The sequence below is a fragment of the Cuculus canorus genome, chromosome 25 (assembly GCF_017976375.1).
Source record: "Cuculus canorus isolate bCucCan1 chromosome 25, bCucCan1.pri, whole genome shotgun sequence".
NCBI classification, from domain to species: domain Eukaryota; kingdom Metazoa; phylum Chordata; class Aves; order Cuculiformes; family Cuculidae; genus Cuculus; species Cuculus canorus.
In genome coordinates this window covers 1,177,859-1,195,689 of record NC_071425.1, presented here as the reverse complement: position 1 = coordinate 1,195,689, position 17,831 = coordinate 1,177,859, and the positions used below count along the sequence as shown (strand labels likewise).

Here is a 17,831-nt window from a genome sequence, read left to right as displayed (position 1 = left end):
ACAAAGGGGCTGGGGGGGGGCACAGGGCCCACAGGCTGAGCTGAGGCGGGGCTGGGGGACACCCCACGGCACCCCCAGACCCACGCTGACCCCCCCAGTGCCTGCGGCCCCTCTGTCCCGGTACCACTTGGGGGGCTCCAGCTGCCATGGAGGGGAACTGGGGCCTCGTGCTCCTCCTCTTTGTTCCCCGCTCCCGCGCTGGGGCTGCCTGGGTTGTGGGGGGACACCAGGCGGGGTCCCTGTGGGAGGGGGTGTCCCCGAAGGTCGCGTCCCTTGGATTTGGGGGGGTCTGTAGGGAGGGCGAGGGCCCAGGGGTGCCCCGAGCTGGTGGGGGCCTCGGGGGGGCGGCGCTCCCCGGTGCGGCCGACAGGGGGCGCTGCAGGACCGCGAATGGGCGAGCAGGGGCGTGGTCTCCGCAGCGGTGGGGCGTGGCCAAGACGTACCAGCACACACCATATAAGGACTATGATTTGTGGTGGGCGTGGTCAAGCACCATATAAGGAGTTGTGTTTGCAAGGGGCGGGCCCACTCGCCTTATTAGGAGCTGTGATGCGAAGGGCGGGGCTATGCAAATAGAGCGTGGTCCCGGAAGGGAGTGTCGCGCAAGAGCGGCGCTGCAGCCGCGGCGTTAGGGAGCGTCGCGCAAGAGGCGGTGTGGTCCCCGCCTGGGGTCGGGGCATCTTCAGCGGGGGTGTCCCAGGATGGGGGGTGCCTGTAGGGCAGGAGGATCCCCAGGAACGGGGTGATGCCGAGGTCGAGGGGTCCCTAGGCTGGGAATCTCAGGCTGGAGGGGTCTCTACAGTGGGGGGGGGCCGAGGAACAGGGTGATGCAGAGGTGGGGGGGTCGCCAGGAAGGGTATCCCAGGACGGGAGGGTCTGTGGGGCAGGAGTTTCCCTAGGAAGGGGGTGATCCCAAGGTGGAGGAGATCCCAAGGTGGTGGACATGGCTTCCACCCAGCTGCACGTACCCATCCCCACCCTGGGCTTGGCCAAGGAGAAGGTGGGGGTCTCCTCCTCTTTGCCCAGACCCTCACCCCAGTTGTGGGGTCCCCCATCTGCACCCCACTGGTCTGCGGTGCCTTGAAGTTCTGAACCCATAGAGTGGGATTTAATATAAAACCCCATATTTTTTGCCTTTACCTCCGAAGGGAACGCAGTGAAGAGCGGAAGAACCTTCTGAGCCCCCCTGGGTGGGCAATGTGCCCATGGGGTCCCACCACCGCGCCACGGCTGATGGAAACGGGACACCGACATGGGGAGGAAAACTTTTATTTGTGGCCAGCTCCGGCTGGGAGTGAGCGGGAACGCTGAATCAATTCTCCTTCATTAGTGCTTAATTATTCCCTCAATAATATTAATGGCAGGAGTGGATACGAGACCTGGTGAGGGGCTTCTGGAAGTGGAGGAGCCATTTGGGGGATCCAAGCTGGGGTGTGGGCTCCAGGCTGGGGTCACAGTGGGGAAAGGTCTGTGGGTCCTGCCCCCCAGCATCCCTGGGAGTTGGGGTCCCAACCAGCCCCTCCACGGGGAGACCCCGGAGCCGTCGCATCCGCAGGGGTGACCATGTGTTCCTTGGTGGCCATGAGACCTGGAATGAGACCCCAGGGAGGGGGTCAGACTGGCCTTGGGGCGCCCTTCCTGGCTGGACACTGGGTTGTCTCGGCCAGGGAGGGGGGACACCTCCTGCTGAGCAATTTGGGGGGTGTGGGGCCCCGTGTTGGGGTGACAATGGAGGTGGGACCCAGGGTGAGTCCCTTCTCCATCGTGCTGGGTGAAGCTGCACAGCCCACCCCTCGTTAGTGAGGCTAACGAACAGCTTCCCCAGGACTCAATCTGCTCAGCCAGCCTGGGGGAGGGAAGGGGAGCCGTGGCTTTAGGGGTGCCCCGACATGGGGAGCATCCCCAGCACCCACGAGGCCGCGGCGCTTGGGAGCTTTGGGGCACTGGTCGGACCCTGAGACAGGGAGGAGTTGGAACCTCCTTGGCTCTGACTATTCAGGGCCACCGGTGTCCCTCGTGTCCCTCTGCTCCGAACTGCCCGACAGGTAATCGAAGAGCACGAAGCCGTATGGCGCGGGCTCCGGGGCCTGCGGTGGAGAGAGGCAGAGGAGGGTGGCGGGAGGAAGGTGACGGGAGGCAGAGAAGGGTGGCGGGAGGGAGAGGAAGGTGGTGGGAGGCAGAGGAAGGCCATGGTGCAGGATGGCCGCTCTCACCCGCAGGCTTAGCCGCTGGATCACTTGCTGGGGGTCACTCTCCAGGATCACCCTGCAGAGAAGCACGGTGCTGGCATCATCCACTGAGATCCCCTCCGGCACAGCTTCCTCACAATCTTGGCTGCACTGCCCCGTGCCTCAGTTTCCCTCCCTGAGCAAAGCTTTGGGGATCCCCAACGAAGGCTTGAGGAGGAGCTGCCACACTGGTGGCGAATCGAGGTGCCCAGATGGCCCTGAGATGAGGCCAGAGTGGTCCAGCACCTTCCCAGCACCCAGGGGACAATGCCACCCCCGTCCCTTCTCCCTCTCCGTCCCCCATGCCGAGCTCACCCCCTATCCACAATCTCATCCACCACCAGGAACGTCCCCTCCATGTTGTCCAGCAGCCAGCGCTTCTCCACCTCCTTCCTGCGGGTGAGTGGGTGGGAGATGTCGCTGCACCCATTCCTGGTCACGGTTTGGGGTCCTGGAACGCAGACCCCTGCCACCCCAAAGCAGCTATGGCCCCATCCCACCCGGAGCATTGGGGGACAGGGGCTTCACCAGCTCACAGTGTCACCTGGGCAGCGTGCCCTGCCTCAGTTTCCCCACCTGAGGCAGAGGTGTTTGGGGCCAGGTGGCCCTGGGCACTCACCGCAGGAGGTGGCCAAGGGCATCGAGGAGGCAGGTGAGCACGGCCAACAGCATCAGCTATGGGGTGGGGACGGGGCGTCAGTGGGGGTTTGGGGGGGGTCACTGGAGCATCAGTGGGGATGTGGAAGGTTCCCAAGGTATTGGAGGGGATGCAGGGGGTCCCCAGAGCATCAGTGGGGATGTGGAGGGTCCCCAGGGCACCAGGGGGTCCCCCAGAACATCAGTGGGGAGGTAGGGTGTCCTCAAGGCATCAGTGGAATGTGGAGGGTGCCCAACGCATCAGTGGGGACACATGGGGTCCCCAAAGCATTGGAGGGGATGGAGGGGTTCCCCAAGGCATCAGCAGTGATGTGGGGGTCCCCAAAGCATCAGTGGGGATGCAGGGGGTCCCCAGAGCTGCCCCCCATACCTCATTCTCCTGGCAGCCCCCCACCACATAGAAGAAGAGGTCGACGCTTCTCCTGTAGACTATGGTGAGTCCTTCCAGACAGGCGATCTCACCTACACAAGGACACGGGGCGCTGTCAGTGTCTGCTCCAAGCCCAGTGCTGCCCCCCGAACATCCGTGGGTGTCCCCCACCCCGATTACAACCACCCCTGCTCCCCCCTGCTCACCGCCCGTCCGCTGGCTCTGCCTGAAGATGCTCCTCTCAAAGGCCGCTCGTGCCTTGGCTGTGGGGAAGGTGCTGTCGTAGTACTGGGGGGATTGGGGGGGTCAGGGTGGGCAGCACAAACCCTGCACGGGGGGGGGGGCAGGGGGTGCTGGGACCCCCCAACCACACCCGACCCCAAAAAGCCTCTGTTGGGACCCCCAACATCCTGCCAGATCCCTCAAAGCCCCTCTTGGGAAATCCAAAGCCTCTCCCAGACCCCACAAAGCCTCTGCTGGGACCCCAAATCTCCTGCCAGACCCACCCCCAAAGCCCCTGCTGGGACCCCAAGCCCTATCAGATCCCCCAAAGCCCCCACGGGAACCTCCAAGCCCCTGCTGGGACCCCACAAAGCCCCTGCTGGAAACTCCAAGCCACCCACCAGGACCCTCAAGGTCAGTACTGGGACCCCCGTGAGACCCTGCAGCCCAAGCTGGGGGGAGCAGGAGGTGCTGGGAGACACACGCAGCACCCCTCAGGGAAACTGAGGCAGGGGCTTCACCTTGGCGAGGAGGCGCTGCCCGTGGCTGTCGAGGATGAGGAGGGCCTTCACCGTGTACAGGGAGGGCTCCTGGGGGAGAGGGGCTCGGGGGTCAGCCCTGTGGTGGGGGCACCCACCCTGGGCTCCCCCAGAACCTCTCCTTTATTTTCCCTCTCATTTCTCTCCTTCTCCCCTTTTCCCCCTCTGCCCCATTTCCACCCCCCTTTTTCTCCATCCTCCTCCTTTCATCCGACCCTCTTGTCTACCCCCTTTTTACCCCCCTCTTTTTCTCACCCCCCCTTTTTCTTCCCTCTTGCCCCCTCTTTTTTCTCCCCATGTTTCCCCCCTCCATGATTCCCTCTTTTCCCCCTATTTCCCCGTGCTCCCCCCCCCCATTCCCAGGGGATCCCCAGCCCCGTTCCCATCCCATACCGGCCCTGTGAGCTCCATGGCTCCGTTCCCCCCCTCATTCCCCCCCCCAGCTCCGCCCTGGCCTCATGGTCCCCCCCCCGCACCCTGGGCTGAGCAACTCCCACAGCAATGACAGAATGGTGGGGTCCCCAACAAGGGTCCTGCACCCCCACAGTGGGGAATGAGGGGGGGACGCGTGTGGTCCCCCCACTGCTCCCCAGTGCCCCCCTCCTACATCCCCTTCGGGAAAAGACCAGCTGAGAGGGGGACACGGAGCCTGGGACGCCCCCACACCCCGAATTGGGGGGTCGGGGGAGCGCAGAGGGGGAGGGAGGCTCAGGATCACCCCTTTAGGGTGCCTTTAATTTGGGTTCCCAAATTTTGGTTTAATTTTGGTTTGGGTGACCAGAGAGAGGTGGACAGGGGGTCCCGGCAGCGCGGGGTCCAGCCGGTGGGTGTAAGTGCATCCGGGGGGGGTCAATGCCCCCCAAGTGATCCTCGCCGGGTGCACCCAAACCACCCTGGTTTGCTTTAACCCCCGGGGTTGGAGCATTTCCCCATGATGGAGGCTGAGCCCCTGGGGACCCCCCGGAACGAGGGACATTCCATGCCCAGAGCAACTCCCCACTGCATCCCACCAGAGGGATGCTGCTCTCCCACTGTCCCCAAACCGTCCCCATCAGCCATGACCAACAGGATACTGGGGTTTGGTTTTCCACTGGGAGCACTGGGGACGGAGCTCCGTGCCCTTTGTGCCAGCACGAAGCAGGGCACGGGGACTAGGAATGCCTGCCAGCCTCCAAATGTCCCTGGGAGGGACGCTAAAAATAACCCTGCGAGGGGCAGCTCGGCTCGGGTTGCTGGGGGGGTTTTAGGGACACTCCCACGTGCCTGTTTTCCCCATGGGATGCGGGGCTGGATGGGGAGATTGTGCTGGAATAACGCTCGAGGCGGCCCCATCACAAACCCTCACAGACACCGGGGTTGAAAGACACCCCCCCCCCCCCAGATTTCCTGGCTCTCCGTGTCAACGGGGCCGTGTCAATCTGTCTGTCCATCCATCCATCTGTCTGTCCATCCATCCATCCGTGGGGCCACCGCCGTTGCCACAGCAAATTGCCAGTTGTGGCATGACATGGGCAGCGGCCACACCCCGGCTTTTGTGGGTGTTCCATGGGTTGTTTTCCACAAGGAGATTAGGGAGATGGAGCAGCTGGGGCATAGTGAGCTCATGACCCAAAATCGCTTGGATTCGGGTGCTTCCAGGCTCTTTGCCACCTTTCCCAGCCATGCCCGTCTCCCTGGTGCTCACGGCGCTGGGGCTCAGTGGGTCTGGGGCATCCTCATCTCCTGGCTATCCAGAAACCTTGGCCCTTGCCATAAAATACGGGAGCTCTGCTCCGGCTGCTGCTCTGGGAAGACACTCCCGGCTGGAAAACCTCGCCCCGTTGCGAGGCGTCGGAGCCCACGCTCATTTTCCACGTTTTTTCAGATGAACTATTGTCTCTGGCATCCTGTTTGTCCCGGCGAGTTTCTAGGGCAGGGAAGAGGGTGTCTGGTTTTGGCAGCCAAGGACACTCCGAGTGCTGCAGAATGGCAGGAATAGCAGGGAGGGTGCTGCCCTGCCCTCCTCGCTGCCAGGGCTGGCAGCCTCTGCCCCTCGCTCCGGGGGCACCGGTGCTGATTTGGGACGCCTATGCTGATTGATGGGGGGAAGGTGTAAATAACCTGCTCAGGGATGACAGGTTTTAACACCGACACACGTTTATTGAATGGTTTATGGAATTCCCGTCAAGGATCTGGTGGTTGATCATCGCCAAGAGGCAATGATGGGATGGAATGGGGGCTGATGGTGTTCTCGCTCCTGTGGCTGTTCCCACCGCCTCTCTGCTCCGGCAGCTCTCACTGAGGAGCTCTGGCACTACTGGGAATGGAGCATCTTCATTACGAGGACAGGCTGAGAGGGTTGGGGTTGTTCAGCCTGGAGAAGAGAAGGCTCCCAGGAGACCTTATAGCGACCTTCCAGTGCCAGAAGGGGCTACAAGAAAGCTGGAGAGGGGCTGTTTACAACAGCTTGTAGGATAGGATGAGGGGCAACGGGTGTGAACTGGAGAGGGGCAGATTAAACTAGACATAAGGAGGAATTTCTTCACGATGAGAGTGGTGAGAGACTGGAACAGGTTGCCCAGGGAAGCTGTGGCTGCCCCATCCCTGGAGAGGTTCAAATGTGTAGATGTGGCTCTTCAGGACATGGTTTAAGTCACCAGGGCGGTGGTGTGTAGATGGAGGGACTGGATGATCTTAGAGAGCTTTTCCAACCTTAATGATTCCATGATTGTAAGTTCAACAAGGCCAAGGGTGAGGTCCTACACCTGGGTCAGGGCAACTAGTACAGGCTGGGGGAAGAATGGATTGAGAGAAGGTGCTGGTGGATGAGCAGCTCAACCTGAGCTGGCAACATGTGCTCGCAGCCCAGAAACCACCCGTGTCGTGGGTTGCCTTGAAAGCCATGGGACCAGCAGGGAGGGGATTCTGCCCCTCTGATGAGGCTCCACCTGGAGCCCTGCGTCCAGCTCTGGAGTCCTCAGCACAGGAACAACACGGAGCTGTTGGAGCGAGACCAGAGGAGGTGACGGAGATGATCCGAGGGCTGGAGAACCTCCTGTATGAGGACAGGCTGAGAGTTGGGGTTGTTCAGCCTGGAGAAGAGAAGGCTGCGGGGAGACCTCAGAGCAGCTTCCAGGACTGAAAGGGGCTCCAGGAAAGGTGGGGAGGGACTCTGGATCAGGGAGGGCAGGGATAGGATGAGGGGAGATTTGAGCTGAAAGAGGGGAGATTGGGATGAGATCTTAGGGAGAAATGTTCTCCTGTGAGGGTGGGGAGGCCCTGGCCCCGGCTGCCCAGAGCAGGGGTGGCTGCCCCATCCCTGGAGGGGTTCAAGGCCAGGTTCAACAGGGCTCGGAGCCTCCCTGGGGAGCGGGGGCCGTTGTTGAGGCCTGCACGCCCTGAAGCCTCCGCCATGGCGGCCCCAGGCCTCGCCCTGCACCCACTGCCATGGCAACGGCCGCGGGGCGGAGGGGGCGGAGCAAATCAGGCTCTGAGCCGGACCGCGGCCACATCCCATTGGCGGCTGCTGCTGCCGCTCGGCTGAGGTGCCGCGTTTCATTGGCCGCGCGCCCTGTCACTCAACTCCCTCGCGAGGGAGGGGCGGGACTATTGTGTCGCTGCTCCTCTCCCATTGGACAAGCGCGGGGCCCTGCGGCGCTGATTGGTCGCTCGGCCCGTCCATCCCAAGGGAGGCGGGCGCAGCGCCTAGCTTGCATCTTCCATTGGTCAGTGCCTTCGCCCCGCCCCCCGGACTCGGCCTCTGATTGGCGGAGACGCGGCGCGAGGCGGGAGTTTGGGGGGGGGGGGGAGGAAGGAGGCGGTGGGGCCGGGGCGGGGAGCGGGGCCGGCGGCGGGGCCGGAGCGAGCGGCGACCGGCGGGTACCGGGGGGGCACGGGGAGGAAGGGCCGGGGCCGGGAGGGGGGGGCGGTGCTGAGCGGGAGGGGAGGGCAAACCGGGAGGCGGGTCACGGGTCACGAGGCGAGCGGGGGGGGGGGGGTTATGGGGCCCACGATAGAGGGGGGGCAGCACCGGGACCCCCGTGTTGGGGGGAGACAGCACCGGGACCGCCTGGATGGGGGGGGGGACAGCACCGGGACCCACCGAGATAAGAGGAGGGGCAGCACTGGGATCCCCTGCATGGGGGGGGGGGGGGCAGCACCGAGATACTCCTCCGGAACGAGGGGAGAGTGGGGGGAACCGGTGCCCAGGAAGGCGAATGGGGGAATTACTGGGATCCCTCGTGCCCCGGGAGAGGAGAAATGGGACGGGGAGGGGGTAGTGAATCACCGGGACCTGCCCCGAAGAGAGAGCGGGGGGAACCGGTGGCCGGGATTCCCCCCCGCCAGAACGGGAGAGGAGAGATGGGGCTCGGGATTGGGGGAGGGGCGCAGCAGCGGGACCCCCCGGGAGAGGAGGAGGGGGACAGAGAGAAGATGGGGAATCGCCGAGGGGAGAACTGGGACGGGGTTGGTGGCCGGGGGTGGGGGGGAGCAGATGGCCCCGCCACCCCTCGCCTGGCAGCACCGGGACCCCCACCCTAGGGAGGGGAGAGCGGGGAGAACCGGGGCCCGGGATGGGAAACAGAGCGGGGGGAACCCTGCGGCTCCTCCGGGGCACCGGCACCCCTCTGCGAAGGGAGAGCGGGGAGAACCGGGGTTTGGGATGGGGTTGATGGGGATGGGGAGCACATGGCTGTGCCACCCCCAGCACTGGGAACCGGGGAGAACCGGGGCCCCTCGGCTCCTCCGGGGCAGCGGAGCCAAGCGGGAGTGGGAGGGGCGAGGCCGGGAGTCCCCGGTTTGGGCTGTTTTGTCGCCGTTGGAAAAGCTTCTGGTGGGTTTTTGTAGAGCCGCTGGAAACCGGGATAAGGAGTGAAGGGAGTCGAGCTGGATGCCTTCAGCGAAGGGAAGTTGACGCGCCAGCCTAAGAATAGCTCAGGGAGGGGAAGTATGGACAATATTGTCCCCAAAGGTAACCTCGCCGTGCCCGCCTCGTGGAAAAGCAGCCCCTGGAGTGGGACTGGATGGGTTCCGCGGGGGCAGCCGCCAGTTCCTGGCGGAGTTGCTCCATGTGCAATGTTTAGGGTGGTGCCCAGGCACGTTATCGCGTTTGCTCTCTGGTTGTGTTACAGCGGCTGATGAAATTGCAGCCAGGAGCAGAGGCGTCTCTGGACCTTCCCGTGAGCTGAAACTTTGACTCCTGAAAGGCTCCTGCAAGAGGCTGCGCCAGCCAGAAGAGGGGAAGGACGAGCAGGCGGCTGTTGAAGCCTGTCGTGGAGCGTTGGAAATCGGCGGGGCGAGGGAAAGGCGCTGTATGTGGAGTTCTTGGGCAGTAAGTCATGGATTTTTCTGTCGCTGCACAGTCTCAAACAGCTCTGAAGAGACAAAAGGGTGCGAGGGAGTGGGGGCCGACTTCTGGGGAGGGTTTGTTGCCTCTTAAGATTTCAATCTTTAATTATGAACCAGTGAGATCCAGAATCTGAGAAGGAAAACAAAGCCGTCCTGATCCCAAAGTCCTGAATGTTCTTTCAACTTTTATCCTGTGTTTTAGCGATAACCTGGACGCCGAAGTCACTGCTTTGTGGTGTTTGTTCAAAAGTGGGGCAGAGGAAAGACAAACCCAACCAACCTGTTGTGTGGAGCGTTCATCCGACGCTGGCTTTTTGTTTTGAATTCCCAACCCCTCTACCTGTTTTCTTTTCTCCTCTGCCAGAAATGCTTTCTCTGAAGAAATACTTCACCGAAGGCCTCATCCAGTTCACCATTCTGCTCAGCCTCATTGGCGTTCGTGTGGACGTGGATACCTACCTGAACTCGCAGCTCCCTCCTCTCCGGGAGATCATCCTCGGCCAGAGCTCCGCTTACACCCAGACCCAGTTTCACAACCTGCGGAACACCTTGGACGGCTATGGCATCCACCCAAAAAGTGTAGACCTGGACTATTACTTCACCGCTCGCCGGCTGCTCAACCAGGTGAGGGCCCTGGACCGGTTTCAGGTCCCCACCACTGAGGTCAACGCCTGGTTGGTGCACAGAGACCCCGAGGGATCCGTGTCCGGGAGCCAGCCCAGCGCCGGCATTGCCCTAGAGAACAGCAGCGGCTTGCAGGATGGGAGCAATCCTGACAACGGGGTGAGGGAGAGTGGAGCTGAGCAGGGATTTGGGGAAGAACTGGAAGATTTGGGAGCCGTGGCTGCGCCGGTGAACGGGGACCTGACCAAAGAGGTAGGCAAGACCTTTTATTTCCTTTGGTGGGGGGAAAAGGGAGCTGTTGGAGAGGGGTTTGTCCTCTGGTACCGCCCAAGCGAGCAGAAGTCTTCGTATTGTGTGTATCTAGCACTTGGGAAAAGTGGTTTCCAGCTTGGGAATGGCAGAATGCTGAATTCTGGTTCAGTTGGAGGGCTCCAGGGATTTCTGTGGGGTGTTTTATTCTTTCTGATTTGCTTTATTTTTGGTGAGAAAGTAATAGTGAAAGGGTTGGGGGTGAAAGGTTTGGGGTCAGCGTTGCAACCTGCGTGCGTAGCTGGGTGTTGTGAAACCGATAAAGCGAGGCTGGGAAACAAACAGGGGCATTGGGTAACAGCGCGATCCCAGGTGCCGAGCGGGTGGTTGGGTTTCTTGGCTCTGGAGTTCATCCAGCGGCAAAGTTTATGGCTCGGTTTTCATCACAGGAGGGTGGGGAGAGGTGAAGTGGAAAGCGGGTTTGTGTTTTCTGTCTGAGCCCAGCCTTGCGGAGGCTGTGATGCAAGGCTGGGCCCCGGGAGCTGCTCCGCTTCTGCCTTTTCCCTTTTGGCACCACTCTTTCTGTCACGGCATGTTCTGCCTCTCCCCAGCCGTGCCGGCGGGGACATTACGGCTGGTTTGCAGTGTCGGGTCCTTCCAGCGTCGCTTGCATCTCCTAAATTGTGTCTGGGTTGAGGCGCTGAGGCGTCTGGGCAGGAGCAGAGCCGAATCCAGCTGCCGGTGCCCGGCGGTGTGGGGTGAGCAGCTCTGCAGGCAGCTGTCACAGATGCTGAGAGCTTTTGCCATGTGGCTCTGGCAGAAGCGGGCAGGGAATGGTGTGAGGGAAGCGGTGGGAACGTCTGCAGACAAAGGTGACGATTGTTTCGGGTCTGGCAGCGAGGGCCAAGCAGCGGGATGCTGCCGTGGGAAGCGTGGATGGAGCCTGGGCTGGTCCTGCGGGCAGCTGTTCCCTGCCTGCCGGGATCTCCTGGCTCTGGAGGAGTGGAAATCCCACTCTGGGTTTGTGACCGGTGACCTTGGAGGCGTCAATGAGAGGAGTTGTGGTCAGAGGGTGATGGACACAAGGCAAACGTTCACACCCTCAGCTTCCTCCCTGATAACCGAGAGGGGGCAATTCCCTGCCCTGGGAACGGGGAAGGATGGGATGCAGCGCCTTGTACAAGGTCACCCGTAGAAAAGTCTGGTGTTCCTGGCGGAGGGCGTGGGGTCTGGGTAGCTTTCCCAGAGAACCCATCTCGGGTTTTAGGGAGAAACACTGGATTTGGGTGGCAGGAGGCGGATAACGCCGTGGATTGGCAGGGGCCTGGTTATTCCTGTCCTAAAATGCTGTCCTGCATTGAGCACCATCGGAAACCCAGCCAGCTCTGGCTGGACCGGCTGGGAGTGGAACTCCTGAGTGATGCCAGGTGGGAGGGACGCGATGCTGGTTGGGAAGGATGCGATGCCAGGTGGGAATCACGCGATGCTGGGTGGGAAGCAGGCTCCTCCGCGCTGCAGTTTCGCTCCAGTCCCTCCTTCAGGGAAGGGTGGGGAGATCTAGGTCTGTGCCTCCCCTCATCCCACCAGTTCAGTGTGCTTTTCTTCAGGTCCCCATTTTCCATCTTTTTCTCCCCAAATCCCTGATTTGTGGCCAAAGGAGGGGTTATCGCCCCTGCAGAGTGTGCGGCGCTGCTGGGGGCTCAGCGCCTGGGCACCTAGCGCCAGGAAATCCTGTCTGCCGCTGCCGCCTCGCACGCCCACGGCACGCCGGCACACTGCCCACGCTCCCGCCCTCACCCCAAACCCTTTTTTGGGGGGGTCTTTGCCTGGAACCTCAACTCCCTGGTAAATTCCCAGCAACCATCCAGCTTTTCTGATGGGAATCCTACCTGTGCTCCACAGCCTCTGGAAGGCACCTGCGGGCCAGATCCTTCCTTAGGTGGTTGAGCTGCAGATAGCTTTAAATTTTGCCATGACTTTTCCTGGCACAGGGAATATTGCGACTCTGCGTGCGGAATACGGCTGCTAGGGATAATGTTAGGAGCTGGAGCTCGCCCTTGGGTGCAGCGCGGGGCTTCTGGGGGTTCAGAATCATCCAAAAATGGGGAATTTGGGGTTTTTTACTAACCCACTCCCTGTTATCCCAACGGGAAAGCCGGGATGGATCCCTGCCCTCTGCAACATTGGGGGTGGGGAAGAGCGGGAGGCAACGCTGGGATAAAAATACGCGGCTCAGGCATGTGATGAGCTGCCGGTGCTCAGCGCTGGCCTCGGGCATCGCCTTTTGCTGGGGCTGAGCCGGCTGCGCGCCACCGGGAACGCCCGTTCTTGGGGGGGTGGGGAGCTTTGCACGCCGGTTTCCCGGGGTCTCCTGGGAGGGAGGGAGCCAAGGTCACGCCGGCCTTGACTCCCCTTCCCATCGCTTCCCATCGGGGCCCCGGGACGAGTTCCCCCCCCTCTCACCCCCCCCTATTCCCGGCGCAGGGCGAGGCCGGGGGGAGGGCGCGCTGCGGGGGCGCGGAGGCGCCTCCCATTGGCTGAGCTGGCGGCCCCCGCGATCGCTGATTGGTCGGGGCGGGGTCCTCGGGTGATGCGGATTGGTCAGCGTATGGGCGCGGTGGGCGGGGCGACGCGCCAGTGTGGCGTTGATTGGCCCAAAAACTGTGGGCGTGGCCACGCCCCGACTTGGCGCTGATTGGTCGTCGAGGTGAGGTGGGCGTGGCTACGGCGTAGCCTGGCGCTGATTGGCCGAGGCCCGATGCGTGGTGGGCGGGGCGATGCCCCAGCTGGACGCTGATTGGTCAGGGCGGGGCGCGGTGGGAGGGGCTTCCCGGCGGCGGTGGCGGGTGGGGGCGTGTCCCGGGCAGCCGCATCCCGGTGGGGCGGGGGCGCGGGCGGGGCTTGGCGGGCGCCGCAGCCACGGTACCGGCGGGCGGGGCTCGCCGCAGCCCCGGCCCGGGCAGGGCGCCGGCAGCCCAGCCCAGCCGGGCCCAGCCGAGCACCGGACACCCCTCCCGCCGCCGGGGGCCGGTGGGGCGGAGCGCAGCGCGGTGGCTTCACCCCCCCCCTCCCTCCTCCCCCCCTCCCCGCCTCCCGCAGCCGGCGATGCGTGCGCGGCGCCGCGCCCCGGCCAGCCCGCCCCGCCGCCGCCTCCCCCGGGGACCATGATCGGCCCGGGTGGCAGCTGGGGACATGAGAAAGGTAGCGGGGCTGCACCGGGAGGGGTCGGCGGGGGGCGGGGAGGCTGCGGGCAGCCCGGGCTCCGCGGTTGAAGTTGCATCAGGTGGGTGGGAATGCGGGGATTTTCCTACCGGCTGCACCGCACCCCTTATGCAAATGGCCGGGATGGCACCACGGGCTGATGCAAGGCGGGCCCGGGCGGCGGGCAGCGCGGTTACGGCCTCCCCTGCCGTGCCGAGCCCGCAGAGCTGCTCCTGGGGACCCCCCGAGGCAGAACGGCTCTGGGGACGGGGAGCTGGGGGTTCCTCCCCGGGTGGGGACCCTGCTCGGGGCTGAAGGAGATGTGGTCTGTCTTTCAGGACATCGATTTGATTGACATCCTGTGGAGACAGGATATTGATCTCGGCGCTGGGCGAGAGATTTTTGACTACAGCCACCGTCAGAAAGAGAGCGAAGTGGACAAAGAGCTGAGCGATGGGAGGGAGCGTGGGGACAGCTGGAGGAGCGGAGGGAATGACATCTTGGATAGGACCCTACTAGTTGATGGAGAGACCGGGGAGAGTTTCCCTGCGCAGGTAAAGCCTCCCGGCTGCCCGGGCTGGGGTCTGCATCCACAAGGCTGCAGCGTTCCAGGGGTCTACGATCCCAACGAGGCGTCGGGGAGGTGACAGGTGCTCCATCCGGCTTGTGGGGCGCGGGCGTCGCATGTGATGCTCACTGGGGATGCACTGAGCCGCAGGATAAGGGTTCACCTGGTGGATTTGGTGCCGGGAAAACCTGCCGGGCCGGAGAGCCGCAGCGAGGCAGGGGAATGGCCATGTCACCGTCGGCAGGGCACTGGGAGGAGGGTGTCTGGTTCTGGCTGTGCCTTTGGGTTGTCTGGCAGTGGCGTAGACGCAGAGTCCCCTCCAGCCTGTAGCAGAGTCCTTGCGCTGGCAGGAGGTGAGGCTTGCTGGGAGCAGAGGCGGCACGTTTCCTTTCCCCGCTGCGCTCCAGGGCCACTCTGACGCTCTCTGGAGCAGGAGGATGGAGTCTGCGAAGCACTGGGTGGGGCCTCTGGCTCTTTTTGGATGCACTGCTGTAAGAAGCTTGTTTCTCCTTACCACCTCCCTAATCCCAGGGCTATGATTGCTTGTGTTTTCCATCAGGTGCCCGGTGCGGAGGATCAGACAGCCCTGTCCCTGGAGGAGTGCCTTAGGCTGCTGGAGGCCACCTTCCCGTTCGGGGAGAATTCGGAGGTGAGCAGTGAAGGGCGATGGATCGGCAGATCCAGAGGCAGCAGCCGCTTTCATCTGCTCATTTGCCAGGGTTTCCATGCCTCTTGTACCCTGAACCCAGCCTGCAGAGCTGGCAATAAATTGGGTTAGCCTGCCTGAGGAGGCTGCGGGGGGGGTCACAATTAATTAAAGATTTCTGGCTTCGCTTCTAATTAGTTCCTAGTGAACTGTGCAGGAATAACTGCAACCAGTTTGCTTTGAAGAAAGGCGAAGCGGTTGCCCGCGTGGAGGTGGAAGGGCATTCGGGATTGCTGCCTCGCTGGCCGTGGCGGCTCAGCCGGGGACTGACTCTGCCTCACGTGGTTAGTTTCCAGCTGCGGATGTCTCCACCCTGAGCGAAGCCGTGCCCGACGAGAGCAGATCCGCGGGCATCCAGACCAGCCTGCTGTCTCCGCTTCTTGCCGAGACCGAGTCGCCCTTCGATCTGGAGCAGCAGTGGCAGGACCTCATGTCCATCATGGAAATGCAGGTGAGCTCCAGCAGGGTTTTCCCTTTCAGACGTGTGTTGCTCTATGGAATTCAGGTTTGATGGCCATGCCGTGCATCTGATCCCGGCGCAGCCGTGGCCCGGGGTTGGCTGTGGCTGCTTTAGTTCCATCCCAGCCTGCATGGTGACACTGTCCCACCCATGGGGCAGTCGCTGCTGCCATCCCAACCCTCCTGCCGCTGCCGGATGGTGCTGAGCTGCTGGAGAGAGCTCCTTCCATCGGATCCAGAAGCACCATCCTGTCTCTTTTTGGCACCCGCTGTAAGCAAAGGGCGCTGAGGAGAACAGGGCTGGAATGCAGCTCATTCACCGAGCTGTTCCATGTCTCTTCCAGGCAATGGAAGTCAACAGCACGACGGCAGAGACGCTGTACAATGGCACGAGCGGAGACCTCCTGACCGCTAACTACAGCCTGGCCCCCAACACCCCCATCAACCAGAACGTCAGCCTGCATCAGGCCTCGCTGGGCAGCTGCACGCAGGACTTCTCCCTCTTCAGCTCCGACATCGAAAGCCCCTCCATGGCCGGCAGCTCGGCCCTGCTCCAGCTGGCACCGGACAACTCCACCGGCCTCAACACCACCTTCGGCTCCACCAACCTGAGCGGCATCTTCTTCCCTCCGCAGCTGAACAGCACGGTCAACGAGACGGCCAGCCCCGAGCTGCCCGACCCGCTGGGTGGTCTCCTAGATGAGGCCATGCTCGATGAGATCAGTTTGATGGACTTGGCGATCGAAGAAGGCTTCAACCCGGTGCAGGCCTCGCAGCTGGAAGAGGAGTTTGATTCCGACTCAGGTCTTTCTCTGGATTCTGGCCACAGTCCTGCTTCTCTGAGCAGCTCGGAAGCCTCCTCTTCTTCATCCTCTTCCTCCTCTTCTTCCTCATCCTCTTCCTCCTCCTCGTTTTCTGAAGAAGGAGCTGTCGGCTACAGCTCTGACTCCGAAAACGTGGACTTTGAAGAAGCAGAAGGGGCGGTTGGATACCAGCCAGAGTACAGCAAGTTCTGCCGCATGAGCTACCAGGACCCCTCGCAGCTCCATTATTTGCCTTACCTGGAGCACGTTGGCCACAACCACACCTATAACATGGCTCCGGGAAACCTGGATCCTGAGGAGCCAAAACTGCCCAGCGCCGGGAAGAAGAGCAGCAAGGAGAAACCGTCCGAGTTCCTGGACAAGCAAATGAGCAGGGATGAGCATCGAGCCAGAGCCATGAAGATCCCGTTCACCAACGACAAGATCATCAACCTGCCGGTGGAGGAGTTCAACGAGCTCCTCTCCAAGTACCAGCTCAGTGAGGCACAGCTGAGCCTGATCCGCGACATCCGGAGGCGAGGGAAGAACAAGATGGCTGCCCAGAACTGCCGCAAGAGGAAGCTGGACACGATCCTCAACTTGGAACGCGACGTCGAGGACTTGCAACGCGACAAGTCCAAACTGCTCAGGGAGAAGGTAGAATTCCTCAAATCCATCCGCCAGATGAAGCAAAAGGTGCAGAACCTCTACCAAGAAGTGTTCGGGCGGCTGCGGGACGAGAACGGGCAGCCCTACTCGCCCAGCCAGTACGCGCTGCAGTACGCCAGCGACGGCAGCGTCATCTTGATACCTCGCGCCGTGGCCGACCAGCAGGCGCGGCGGCAGGAGCGGAAACAGAAGGACCGGAGGAAGTGAGGCTCCCAACGAGGCTGGAGGAGTGGGACACTCGCTCAAGTGAGAACTGGAGAAGGGCTGAGCCTGGAAGTTGAACTTAGAGGAACTTTCATGCCTTCTTATCCGATAATATCTTCTCAAACAACCGGGACTGCTGCCGGTCAGCGCGCGGGAGGGACTGCGGGACCTGCAGGCTGAGGGACGGGGACGAGCGGCCCCCGCGCTGCCCAGCCCGGCGCCTTCCACAACCTGGAATCCTTTGAGCGCAGGAAAGGAGCTGGCATCACAGGTGGGAGATTGGCAGAGGTGGAAAAACTACTGTTAGGAACTGGCTTTAAATAAGAGAAGAGATTTAAGCAAACGAACTTAAAACGAGTTCTAGGAGAGACGTTTTCTGAACTTCCAAAGTTCCGTGATTTCAGGTAGTTGGGTTTTTTTTTTTCCCCCTCTTTTATTTTTCCTCCTTTTCCTGAACCAGTTTTGACATCGGTGTGTGTGATCCAACCTGACTCGAATCCAGATTAACCACCATCCCTTCCTAGATCAGACCAGTGCACACATGGAAACACAAGTGGTGTGACTTCCATTAACCCCTTCCGGTCCAAGGAAGCTCCGCAGGGGGGGCTGTCGGGAGAACCCTCGCTGCCCGCGCCGAGGAGCCGTGGCGTCACGTCGGGGGGTGTGTAGAGCTTTAGGATTTTGGGGAAGGGGGCTGGGAGGGGGCGGGGGGGGAAAGAGCATGGAACTGGAGAGGGTTTAACAGAACCGGTGTGCGAAGAGTGTTAACGAACCCCCCCCCAACCGCACTCGGAGCACGTCACTGCCGCCGAGCCAGCGCCGCGCCGGCACACGCAGCAGCCTGCATGCAACCGCTGTCTTCTCCCGCTGACCGGGGAGCTGCTTGGGGAGAAAGGTGGGGAGGGGCCGTGGGGCTCTCGCTCAACGCAGAGCACAAGGGGGAGCGGGGGGTCCCCGCCCCGGCCTCGTCACTTAGAGAAATTAGAGAGCCGATAGGATTCCCG

At 62.2% G+C, this 17,831-nt stretch overlaps 2 protein-coding genes across 11 annotated transcripts; one reads left to right on the top strand and one right to left on the bottom strand.

Moving 5' to 3' along the window:
- Positions 1–1,066: 1,066 nt before the first annotated feature.
- Positions 1,067–4,434, bottom strand: COPZ2 (COPI coat complex subunit zeta 2). 10 transcript variants are annotated; one of them, XM_054088490.1, is made up of 9 exons: positions 4,410–4,434; positions 3,999–4,067; positions 3,462–3,543; positions 3,256–3,347; positions 2,848–2,903; positions 2,544–2,621; positions 2,214–2,265; positions 1,978–2,087; positions 1,460–1,588 (listed from the first exon to the last, which is right to left on the bottom strand). In XM_054088490.1, the coding sequence occupies exons 1-8, from the start codon at positions 4,425–4,427 to the stop codon at positions 1,992–1,994; spliced, it is 543 nt and encodes a 180-aa protein (XP_053944465.1). In that variant the 5' UTR covers positions 4,428–4,434; the 3' UTR covers positions 1,460–1,588; positions 1,978–1,991. The 10 variants fall into 10 exon arrangements, 7 of the variants coding, with proteins under 7 accessions (XP_053944464.1, XP_053944461.1, XP_009569431.2 ...); XM_054088486.1 differs by lacking the exon at positions 1,978–2,087 and having other exon boundaries at positions 1,072–1,588; XM_009571136.2 differs by having other exon boundaries at positions 1,447–2,087.
- Positions 4,435–7,803: 3,369 nt separating this feature from the next.
- Positions 7,804–17,523, top strand: NFE2L1 (NFE2 like bZIP transcription factor 1). The gene is made up of 8 exons (XM_054088586.1): positions 7,804–7,874; positions 8,844–8,967; positions 9,128–9,327; positions 9,709–10,220; positions 13,757–13,972; positions 14,546–14,635; positions 14,982–15,143; positions 15,496–17,523. Exons 4-8 carry the CDS (start codon positions 9,711–9,713, stop codon positions 16,828–16,830), a joined length of 2,313 nt encoding a protein of 770 aa, XP_053944561.1. The 5' UTR covers positions 7,804–7,874; positions 8,844–8,967; positions 9,128–9,327; positions 9,709–9,710; the 3' UTR covers positions 16,831–17,523.
- Positions 17,524–17,831: the final 308 nt, after the last annotated feature.

Excerpts from the sequence above, each read along its gene's own strand:
- COPZ2 (XM_054088486.1), bottom strand. Across the intron at positions 2,904-3,255 it reads GGGGCTGCCAGGAGAATGAG|CTGATGCTGTTGGCCGTGCT; the intron begins GTATGGGGGGCA and ends CCCACCCCATAG. Across the intron at positions 1,589-2,213 it reads TCCAGCGGCTAAGCCTGCGG|GTCTCATGGCCACCAAGGAA; the intron begins GTGAGAGCGGCC and ends GTCTCATTCCAG.
- NFE2L1 (XM_054088586.1), top strand. The coding sequence starts at position 9,711 with ATGCTTTCTCTGAAGAAATACTTCACCGAAGGCCTCATCCAGTTCACC. Across the intron at positions 13,973-14,545 it reads GGGAGAGTTTCCCTGCGCAG|GTGCCCGGTGCGGAGGATCA; the intron begins GTAAAGCCTCCC and ends GTTTTCCATCAG. Across the intron at positions 14,636-14,981 it reads CGTTCGGGGAGAATTCGGAG|TTTCCAGCTGCGGATGTCTC; the intron begins GTGAGCAGTGAA and ends TCACGTGGTTAG.